General features: G+C 39.8%; 1 protein-coding gene across 1 annotated transcript; it reads right to left on the reverse strand.

The window, feature by feature from the left end:
• Positions 1-5,083: 5,083 nt before the first annotated feature.
• Positions 5,084-11,707, reverse strand: LOC110061933 (katanin p60 ATPase-containing subunit A-like 1). The gene is made up of 10 exons (XM_089282602.1): positions 11,543-11,707; positions 11,178-11,350; positions 10,601-10,841; positions 10,051-10,184; positions 9,478-9,583; positions 8,354-8,512; positions 7,867-7,993; positions 6,937-7,065; positions 6,354-6,480; positions 5,084-5,796 (listed from the first exon to the last, which is right to left on the reverse strand). The coding sequence occupies exons 1-10, from the start codon at positions 11,705-11,707 to the stop codon at positions 5,598-5,600; spliced, it is 1,560 nt and encodes a 519-aa protein (XP_089138728.1). The 3' UTR covers positions 5,084-5,597.
• Between the last annotated feature and the right edge of the window lie 684 nt (positions 11,708-12,391).

Here is a 12,391-nt window from a genome sequence, read left to right on the forward strand (position 1 = left end):
TCGCACGCAATGCTGTCATCGCATTTTAGGGGGTAGGGGTAGGACAATTTCTATCCTAATACTAATCCTAAGGCTCCATAAGGCTTGGAGCCAGTGGGAGCACACAATCGTGTTGAGTAGGAAGAGATTAAATTAAGAAATGAAAAGAATGAATAGTTTACCATTGCCTCTGTTGTTATCTTTTACTCAACCACCGCTACCTATATGCCCTGCGGAATACTGTAACGCTTAACTCATACCTAGGTCTTTTCGCGCTGTACAATTATTTTTGGTTTACATGTAATACAGTGGACTACCCTCGGAAAAATGGGTGGTGAGCTCTTAATGGGGCTAGCCGCTTAAATAGAGGTTGGTGTACCTTAAATATTTAATTTTTCACTATCGGGTTATAAATTTCTTGGTGAGCATGGAGTCAATTCAAGACAATCATGATAGACGTGTGTTTGAATTATCACTCGTCATGCACCTTCAATTTCAGACTCTAATATGCCATCGCCCTTTCCAAAATAATTTTTTTGAATTTTAGGTGGCCGCTTAATAGGGGTAAAGACAATAATGAAACCCTTATCGGAACGCCCAAATGGTGGCCGCGGAGGTAACCGGTCAATAGGTGTTTTATTTACAATATTTTACTAACAGTAAGTTTGGACTGTATTGACAACAGTCCTCTATTTTCTGTTACAAACATACCAATGCCCCCACTAAGCAAACAAAATACGTCAAATAAAATAGCATGGCCAGGGCTATTTACTCACGTAATTACTAATTAAATTTAGTCTGTTTTTCTCACGAATTAGACTCGTTGTGATTTCCTATTTTTATTTTAGCTAGTTCTTGCTTCATTGATCTATAATTTGTTTTTGACGATTTTTTTAAAATTTTAGTGAGTACAGCCACTAGCTTTATCAGCTGTTGTCTGAAACATCAGAACGTACAACAAACGGGATTTGGACCGAGGCCACGTACACTATAGAATACGATTATTTAAATATACACATATTATTACATATATGAACAAACAGATGAACAATGACTAAATTGTTTCACTTATCCTGAGAGTGCTCTATACAAAATAGATCAAAATGCGCAGCATATGCCGTGACAGCATTGCGTGACGGACAAATAACGGCTGTAAGATTGTGCTGCGCCGACACGCTTATCAGCAATGGTCAGCGATGCGATCGATCAAACGTAATCTTTTGGCGCAGTGCAAAGCAAGCAGCTATCTACAAATGACTCAGCCGTTTTTGACTTAGATGCAGTGATGTTCATATGTGCAGAAAGATGGTCACAGATTCATGGTATTCGACCAATACTAGGTTGACCGTAAGCCATGTACATCGGATGTTAACCTTGCGTAAACAAAAGTAAACTTCTGCCTTGTGAACGACGAATGGTGAGAGATCGACTAGAAACACGTCAAATCGGCTTTGGACCTGCCTTTTACAACAAATAAGGTTAGAACATTATCGAAATTATCAGCTCTGTGTCTATTTCAACTTATTATAGGTCAAGTCATGTGGCGCATGCTAAAATATATGTCTAACCCGTAAATTGAAATTTGACGACGGATGGTCAAATATTTGCGTTTTTGACGTACTTTGAAAAGCTCTCGCGTCGCTCACAATCATTTGCCCAAAGAAATTTTTACAGGAATCTATAGACCATCCTTCTGCGAATCAACCACCAGAAGCTTAATCTATTTGAAGGTTTCGCACATGGTGAAAATAAGTAAATGAAATACATGTCTTCGAAATTTAGTTATTTTGCACCCAAAAAGACAACGCAGCATTCCCTAAAATCAACCCAGTACACATTCAAAGACTGCACAAAAATATTTGAGTGTTTTAAAGACGGAAGAATGATGTGGTTTTGCATGAGAGGCTCTTAAACTTGCTTAATAAAATGGTGCGTCAAATGACGATTTTAACGGAATTTGGTAATTTGCATATTTCTTTGAAATAAAAGGATATTTTGCCAAAAAAACTATCCAGTAGTTTTTGTCATGCCTTAGCCTATCTACCATAAGAATATGAGCGAAATCGAATTTTCGACCCTTGCCGCGAAATTAAGAATTTGTCTGATTCTTACAGGCAGGCACTCTTAAAGATTCCCCATTTTAAAGATTCCTAATTTTAAAGATTCCCCGTTCCCCGTTCCCCGTTCCCCCTTCCCCGTTCCCTGTTTTAAAGATAGCCACTTAAAATCCGTCCTTGGATCAACTTCATACATGATGACGGATTGATGGCGAGGTGTGATAAGGGATCGAGATTAAAAACCACATAGTGATCTGAGCTGTGTTTGGACATAAAACGATACACATCAACCTCCCCTTTACTAGGTCGCAAAAATCGAAAGATGTGGAAATTGTTGGAGCAGAGCTCTAACTTACAAATTCTGTACTCTGGTCCGCATTAAATATATCTTGAATGTCGACAGACTGTGTCAAGGACGCGTCCATCGCGATATGTAAAAATGCTCAAGCTTTAGCATAAATTCATGTTTGGATGAAAAGGAATAGATGGCAGCATGTATGAAATTAGCGTGTTCTACGGTTTTCATTTGTTCTAATTATTCTACAGGCTTTGGTAACGACGATTTCTCTTCATTTTAAGAATTCCATCAAGGAGGCGAGACTGCTAAGACATGACACGATGTCACAATTAATCGTCCAGATTTACAAACTTTCACATTCTGCGTTAGGAACAAAAGGAAGAGTTGTGAAAGTCAAGCACATCTCCTTCACATCGCTTTACAGGTAAATCAGGGCAAACTTTCTCACTGGAATCCACGCGAAAAAGTACGATGGCTCGACGGTGTGACATCCTTATATTGTTCGTGGCGCAATGCTTTCTGGTAAAAATTGGCGCAGTGCACTCTGGTTAAATGCAACGCATTCTGGTAGAAAGTGACGAATTCGAGAATTCGTACCCCCTTCTACATATTATTCTTAAATCCTGATTTTGTAGCTGCTCGCTCGCCACGCTCGCTCCGCAGGAATTAGTTTTGATATAAGATTTTTACCTTTTAGATCTTTTTACTTTGTAAGTTGTAAGATTTACATACTAGGGTATCTAAAAGATAGTAATGCTGCGGCACATTCTGTTGATAGTGACATATTTAACGCCGTGATTCATTTATCTGCGGGTTCCAAGACTTACATTAACTGTTATTTCTCAAAGTAGTGTCAAATCGTGGTGTCACTTAATATCTGTCGTTGTATGCATCAACTTCATGCATGATGACGCATCGATGGCGAGGTGTGACAAAGGATCGAGACCAAAAAGCACATTGCGATCTGAAGTATGTTTGGGCATAAAACGATACACATCAGCCTCCCTTTTACCAGATCGCGAAAATCGAAAGATGTGGAAATTGTAGGAGCAGAAATCTAACTTATAAATTCTGTACTGGCACGCATTAAATATCTCTAGAACTCGACAGAAGAACTCAGACTGTGTCGAGAACGTGTCCACCGCGATGTGTGAAAATGCTCAAGTTTAAGCTTAAAGTCATGTTTCGATGAAAAGGAATAGATTGCAGCATTTATGAAATCAGCGTGTTCCACGATTTTCGTTTGTTTTAATTATTCTATTCATTTAAGAATTCGGCGAAGGAGGCGAGACTGTTAAGAAATGACATACTAAGATTAAGATGTCACAATTAATCGTCCAGATTTACAAACTTTCACATACTGCATAGCAAGAGTTGTGAAAGTCAAGCACGATCTCCTTCACATCGCTTTACAGGTAAATCAGAGCAAACTTTCTCAGTGAAATCCACGCGAAAAAGGACGACGGCTCGACGAGTATGACATCCTCGTGTTCGTGGCGCAATGCACTCCAGTAAAAGTGGCGCAGTGCAGTGTGGTTAACTGCAATGCATTCTGGTAAAAAGTGATGAATTCGAGAATTCGTACCCCCTTCTATATATTCTTCTTAAATCCTGATTATGTTGCTGCTCGCTCGCTACGCTCGCTCCGCAGCAATTATGTGGTGATCACGGTCACCTTATGGAAGCAGTTGAGTCCTTACTATCATATATCAAAATAAAAAGCACAATGGGAAATCTCGGGTTAGAAGGACAGGAAAGGCATGAAACAAATCAAAGAAAATTGTCACAGAATAACTTGAATAAAGAGGGCAACAAAACTAGAAGTCATGTCTGAACGAGAGCAAATACCATGGGAAAATTATTATTGTCAATTAAACAAGGGCATCTAACTAGTTTGCTATATTTTTGCCCTTTTCCATTTCTCCTCTTACTTGTCTACTTTATATTTATCTTTGTAATTTTAGAATGGAATAAATAAATAAAATGAAAAATGAAAAAAATGAAACAAGAGTATGACCGCCAGGAAACGCGGCACAGAAGGCACAGGGATCACAAAGCTAACTCACGTGGGAGCCAGAACGCATAGGGAGGATCCACAGGCATTGTGGTAGGCAGACACAGGAACGAAAGGAGAAACGTACTAGAAGACGCATGGCAGAGCACAGGCGAGTAGACATTACTGTATGGCGAAAAGAAGAAAGGAGTCCACAAGAAACGAATACAGGAGCGCAACAGAACGTTCGAGGCAAGATCCATAAGTCTACTTTATTCATCAGGGGAAATACTCGAATTAGTCTCACGGAGTTTGTTTACGATAGGTAAAGGTAAAGTCTGCATGCGAACCAAGTGGCCCATCAGGCCGGAGCTTATCCCAGTTTCTGTAGCATGAAGCGACTAGGAGTATTTCTACTACCCCTGGATGGGATGCTAGTCCATCGCAGGAATACCCCCAGCATTAAATTCGCCGGTACCCATTTATACACCTGGGTGGAGAGAGGCACTGTGAGAGTAAAGTGTCTTGCCCAAGAACACAACGCAATGTCCCCGGCCAGGGCTCGAACCCGGACCGCTCGATCCGGAGACGAGCGCACTAACCATGAGGCCACCGCGCCTCTCACATCAATTTATACTGCAGTTCAATTTTAAAATTTATGTTAAATTTGTCCGTCAGTCATTTTTTCAGTCACAACTGCAGAGAATAAACCCATCACCTTATTTAATCGCAAAAAGAAGTGAAAAAGGCAAAAGCGACGTTCTTTCTATTTTAGTGCTTCATCTTTTATCAATGGAGAACCTTCTGTCTCAATAACTCACTGTGTACAACTCGTTTATCACACAAATCGACAAAACCAGGAACAATATTTAACTTATATTTGCAAGAGAAAGTTAATCTTGATTCGTACCTCACTCTCACAATACGACAACCGACAGTTTACATTGGCCGCTCGTAAGAACATTCAGACGGTCAGGGGCGGATTAAGAGAGGGGGAGTGGATTGGGTGGCGAGCCCCCCTCTTTTGAAGAAGCAAAAAATAAAACAAATGAAATAAATTGTGAAAATTGGAGCAGAAATGAAGGGAAACACTCTGGACAGCTACCTCATTGTAGTTTTGCTAGTATTTGCGGTGTATCAGTTTTGAATAAGGTGCGAACTCTCAAATCGAAACATTTGGGGGACATGCCCAATTGATTCTACAACCCCGAGGTACCATCCGCCCCCCTGGCCGTCGGTTAGTTGACACGGAGATGAGTGTCGAGTAGCCTTATGTCGCACCGAACTCCTTCATCCATTCTTCGTATTTCTTGATATCTGCATCAGAAACAGACTTGGAGACTTTGTTTAGAGCAAGACCAAAGTCCTCCATGTTGACTGGCAAATCTAACTCCTCTTTTGGTAAATTCTTGATTTGTTCTGGTGTCAAGCCGCGAATGCGACGCCTCATTGCCATCATGGAAGCGTCCCTAAAAAAAAAAACACGTGAAAAATTAGGAGAAAAACCTGATTGGAATAGCTTACGCTTGCTGAAAACCGCAAAATCCCAATTATACAATAGCCCTGAGCTTATATGAATCCATTTATTAGGTCCACATCAGCCGTTGCAGCCTTATATAGTTATAGTTATATTATAACTGTATGTATCATCATTTTTCAGACATAACCTGCGTTAACAAATTAAGGATTAATTGATTGATTGATTGATTGATTGATTGATTGATTGATTGATTGATTGATTGATTGATTGATTGATTGATTGATCGGTCGATTGATCGATGAGTACAAGTTACGCAGTAGATATATGTGCAATGGAAACAATGGGTGATTTTTATTGAGCGTTTCAGGCATATAAGCGGGAGCAGGATTTTTGACTAGCGAGTCAGAGAAATAAGCCTCTAATTCTTCTCCTCGGCCTATGACATTCAAATTGAAGCCTCTCGATAAGTGGATCACACAAGAAATTTCACGCCGCTAGTGTCCAATTAACTGCGGTGAATAGCATTTCTACTTAACACAAACCAACCTGCAAACATTTGTAATATCAGCACCACTGTAGCCATCCATGTTTTTAGCAATCTCCTCCAGAATCACATCTTCAGCCATGTTGACCCCGCGTAGGTTGATCTTCAGTAGTTCCAGGCGCCCGACAGCTAAAACGAAACGAAAATTTGTCACAAGCGATAGTCCAAATGAATGTAACACACAAACATAAAAGACGCAACTTTCTACGAAGCTGATTTAAACCACGCTTACACGATGTTGTAACTATTGCAATTCGTTTCAATCGTCCAGTGTTTTGAAATCCCAACCCTTTATGGTAACTTGCGCATATTCGCTCCCACTCGCTGAAAACAGAAAGAAACATTTTCTAGGACGAGATTTATTTTATGTCGGTAATTTAGGCCTCTCCGAATAGGTCAAATAGTTCTTTACTCTGTGATCAGAAGTTTCGACGGACGAGCTGAAAGTTATCCAAAACTATTGGTCCTACAGCTACACGCTTTCCCCGGGATAAAAGTTAGAGGAAAAAAACACATTAGGCCCCAATTTTTCAATTCCCAGGATTCGGACAGGGTGGGAAAAAAACTTGAATCGCTGCCACATACTTTCAGGTAGCGGTATGTAGACTCTCTTCTCCAGTCTCCTCCTTAGAGCTTCATCCAGATCCCAAGGGAAGTTAGTAGCCGCTAGAACCATGACAAGCTGCGGACCTCCCTCCACCTGGCCGCCCACACCTGGGTAACGAGACATCCACGACAGTTAGTTAGTGCTCGGTGCCTGAACATAATCAGTTAAAGCCTGGTCTTGCACGTACAATGCACTCGTGTCTACGGGAAGCGAACGCTTTCACTGGGGCGACGCAAGCCCAAGAAAAACGCACGCACAAACGAGCCACAGAAAAGGCATCTTTTTTTTACTTTTTGGTATAGTTAATAGAGTGGGATGGTTATGAAACCCGACAAATTTCTTTGTTGTATGTTTTCATTTCTTTTTTGGCCTTGACCGTGCACAAAACACAACAGTTGTTTACTCACTACTGAGGAACTAACCAATAGAAACGTGTCGGTTATGTAATTCATGCATAGTGTTTAAGCGCAAACAAAAAATTGTGCAGGGTCGAGGACCTTCCAACATAAATCTTGGCATCTTTGCTTGCTCCTTTGATGTTTGCTGGGCTTCATAACCATTTCCCTCTATAAACTATGTTTTTGGTGACAAGAAATCGGTTTGACAGAAATGGGTATTTTTTTATCCCATTGTATTTATCTACAATAGTGAAATGAAATAGTGCAATTTGACCTTAGTGGGTAGGAACAGTTCTTCCAGTGATGTTACACCGATTGAGCTAAAATCACGTGCAAATCCAGAAAGAAGCAACCCTTAACTGGTGGAATAGAATGAGGCTTTTTGGCTGCTACGTATCATGATAACACTGACTGATGAGACAAGGAGATCAGTAATTTGGAGCGCTTTTGGACTGGAACTTGATGAGGGAAGCAGAATAACTGCCCTAACTGGCCTGTTAATCAACTCACCATCCATTTGAATAAGCAGCTCAGATTTGACTCGTCTACTGGCTTCATGCTCGCTGTCTGAACCTCGCTTGCTACAGATTGAGTCGATCTCGTCGATAAAAATTGTACTTGGGGCGTAGAATCGTGCCTGTTAAAAATCAACATAGCCAATAATGTCACTTATCACGATTTGATTCATGGAGTTTTATGATTTAACTCTGACAGATTACTAAAATTTGTAAATAGTATTGCACAGGAAACCATAGTTAATAGAGAGAAATGATTATATTCCCAACAAAGTTCTATGTTATATGTATTTCTTCGACTCTTTGGCCTTGACTAAGTACACGCACAAGAGGTGTTTACTTCTGAGATAGACAACAGATTGTATGTGGTCCTGGTCCTTCCAACATAAATCATGTAATCTTTGATTTACCTACAGGGCCAAATCTTAGATAGACAATAGTTACTAACAAAGTAAGAAAACAGTTAACTTATAAAAATTTACCATCTCAAAAAGCAGTCTGACAAGTTTCTCTGACTCTCCGCGGTACTTTGAAGTCAAAGTTGATGAAGTAACATTGAAGAATGTAGTGCCACACTCAGTAGCTACAGCTTTGGCCAACATTGTTTTGCCAGTTCCAGGAGGTCCCACCATACAAACACCCTAAGTACAACAGACAAAGTAATCATACAACTGGTATGGATGCTATGTACAGGAGACACAGGCTTTAATGGCCCTTTTCGCTGTTGCTTTTTCTCATTTACATTACAGTGTAGTCAGATGTGGATGGGAGGCAATTTTGGGCTGAAACTACAAAATAGCACGAAATTGCTTCACACACATGCTAGATTAAATTTTGATGCCAATGAGAAAGGATAACTGTGAAAAGGGCTATTATCTCTTTCTTTTGATAATGCTTCATGTTCTGACTTGTGAAAGAAAATTATTCTGTGGCTAGCTATTTTTGATTCTACAGCAAGGACAAGTATAAGCCTTGTATCACACCTTATGCCTTACCAGGTAACAGCCATAATGTAATACAGGATTCTTGTAATTGCTGCTACCAACACAGCTCTTTTTCTCGCAAATATCCCCCATTTGGAAGTAGTTTTCTTCAGCTCTTTTTGGACATTTAGTAGTTTTTATTCTCTTTTATAACAACATTTCAAATACTTACAAAACTAGTAAGCAAAAGAAACTAAATAACATCAAGTTTCCTTCAGCTCCTAAGTCTTCTGGAGGAGGCAGCGTGGCTGAGTGGTTAGGGTGCCAGACTTGAAATCCAGAGGTCACAGGTTCAAGTCCCACTCTGACCACTTAGCTGGAGTTGTTTCTCAGTAGACCCTAGTTCAACTCCTTGGTCATGCTTGTAAACAGCCAACTGGTCTGCCTCTGGCCGGTTGGGATTTTTAAGCCTATTATGTTTAGTAGATATATTTGTTTCCTTCATTTAAAGTGGCATGCCTGTGAACTAGCTAGGTGTAACTAAGCGCATTGACCACTATAAAACAACAACAACAACAACATTTTCACAATTTTGAAAATTAGTTCATCAGTCTGACTTTGCAGGTTGTCAGTGCAACAGAGTCATGTTTTAGCATTGGTCAGCGACATATGCACAAAATTACCTTCCATGGGCGGCGGATGCCAGTGAAATAGTCTGGCATAAGGAGTGGAAGCACCACAGCCTCCTCCAGGAGTTTCTTAGCTTCACCTAAGCCAGCAATGTCACTCCTACAATACATCAGGGAACAAAATAATTTATTAGAAAGTCTTTTTAATAAAATGGTTTTACCTCTTCAGGCTAAGTTGCACTTCCATAACAAATGCACCATAGCAAAACAAAAACAAAACTTGATAATAATTATTTGCAAGGACATTTCATCATCTAGCAAACCTGGTCCCAGAAAGAACATCCACCTTGGTCAATACATAAGAACTTCTATAATTCTCTGTGTAACAGAGAATTATAGAGAGATTTGATGGCTATTAAAGTTACTGAAATCAAGCATAACTACATGTATTCACGCTACTTCTTGCCTCTGACATTTTCATATTTCATTAGTAGTCCAAAAACAAATAGTCAAAGATTGAAATATCTTGTAAAGACTGACTTCAATCGAGAAAGTTTTAATGGCAGACAATTACTTTAGATATCTGGGTCCAAATCCAAATGAATTTTCTTTTGAATATATACTTACCAGTGAACATTTGGATTTTTCTGCAAAATATCTCTTTCCAAAGCTTCAACTAGATCTTTATCATAACCACTTCCATCAAATCTCTTCTCACCGTCACCATCACCGTCACCTTTACTGTCGCCTTTACCATCATCCTGTGGGAAATGGTGAAAAAAGTTGTCCTACAAGTAGATATATGTTTACCCTAGATAGCTGTGAACTTCAAACAAGGCTCTGTTCATACTAAAAGCTGATCGATAAACTGCACAACAATATTTTTGTGTTCAAGCAAGTTTGAAAAAAAAAAAAAAAACAGATTGACACATTATAGAGTGGTCCAATCACTATGACATTTCCAGATTGCTTAAATTGAGGGAAAAATCTGATGGCTCATTAGTGCTTGCAATTAACCCTGTTTGCTGCAGCATGAAATGACTTGGAGTAATGTTTCGCACCAATAAGAAGATAAGATTCAATCACAACTACCCTCTTGATCAGATTTCCCCAGAAACCAGTTGTTATCACTATCATTCAGCCCCTCAATGCCACACTTAAAAGACAACTCACTTACTTTTTGCTCTTTTTTGACTCCTCCTTTATCTCTGTCTCCCTTTGGCTGGCCACGTCCTCTGTCCGCCGACCTGGCATCACGAGAAGCCTTGTTGCTGGGACCACCAGCAGGCTTGCGTCCACCCTTATCCCCACCTCGGTCACGATCAGGACGTTTATTAGGTGCTGCTGATGGGCGGCCCACTGATGGGGTATAATCATCATTCTTTCTGACAACCGGGCGAGGAGCAGGCTTGGAGGGCCTACAGTTTAAAGTCACAAGAGCAGGTATAAAGATGTTAAATGACAGGGTCTAGGGTCTTTGCGACCCATTAGAGAAGTCCTTTACAAACTGTACATAAAAATTACGTCACTATTACTATTTGTAACTGACCTAAATTTGGCAAGGTTGATATCAATGATTGTCCCCAATCTTACATTGCGACTATTTTGCAATCGCAGTGAATCATTTTTTTCAGGCTTCCTACAATTTTTAAGTAGCTTGGTACATCCCAAAACATGACTTAAGATGCTATAAGTAAAATTAAATAATCATGATTTTATGGCATTTCTATGTTTAACAGTTGTAGAACATATACCTGTTGTCTCTCTCAACTGGAGTGGGTGGTGGCCACACGTCTGGGTCCCTTGTAGGTTCCTCTTCATGTGAACGCCGAGGCCCTCCAAAGTGTACTGTATCCTTCTTGAAATTTGCAAGGGTTTGATTGATTTCTTTGACTTGGTCATACTCTTTGACAATCGACTGACGTACCTGAAGGATAAAACAATAAATGTGAGATATTTTTTTTTACTTTCTTCTTGTCAGCACTTGAGAGAATTTAACTCTGGACATACCACAAACTTGGTATTGTGGTACTGTGGTATTGTACAGTAGTAGTATTTGGAGGAATGAAAGAGACAGCTGAAAATTCCATGGAAATCAAATAAAATTATTGTTACGCACCTGGTGCCATTCCTGTTTCATGATGGCATCATCTTTCAACTGCTGGATGTGCTTCTGTATTTGTTGTATAACTCCCTGGTAATACACTAGTGATGTGTCGTAGTTGCCAAGGAGAGCATACTCGCGTGCCATTTTTGCATTTTCACAGATTTCAGCAAGACTCATTTTGTAATCATAACCTGGAAATAGGTTAGATGTTGAGTGTATAACTTATGCATGTGTCCACAATAAATCCATGCATGCCCGGGGGGGGGGGAGGGGGGTACTTCCATAAATTTCAGATAGGTGTGTGCCATGGAGAGTCTTAAACCCTGACCCTATTAAAGGATGAAGGGCATGAAAAGTGACACCCTATTAAGGCCCAAACCCAAAAAATGACACCCTGTTGAAGGGAAAATAAAAAACAGTTGGTAGATAAAAATAGGCCAATAAAATCTTCCAGCAACCTTGCAGTGGTATGGCTACCAGAACATCAATATTTTCATTGCAACCTGCATAATTTGACACATACATCCACAACCCCACCCAGCCCACCTCTAAAACTTTGTGTTTTGCTTTGAGTTTTTTTTCCATGAAAAGGGCAATATTTTTTTGTTTCTTCAGTAGGTAACGGTCACCGATGACCTAATACAAAAGAAATAAAAGACAAGATACAATACTGCTCTGAAATACAAAGAATGAGATACAAAGGAAAAACAGTGCGATTTGCATCTAACTCTCACAGGAAGACCCATATTTAACCACGAAAATTTAGTGATCAAAAATGCCAGTCAAAAATACTTTGTACAAAAACAAAAAAAAACAAAATAAATACACATGGCATTATTGGGCCAACCTCAACCAACTGAA

Source organism: Orbicella faveolata, unplaced genomic scaffold (genome assembly GCF_042242905.1).
Source record: "Orbicella faveolata isolate gen_17 unplaced genomic scaffold, um_ofav_v1 contig_12, whole genome shotgun sequence".
NCBI lineage: Eukaryota > Metazoa > Cnidaria > Anthozoa > Scleractinia > Merulinidae > Orbicella > Orbicella faveolata.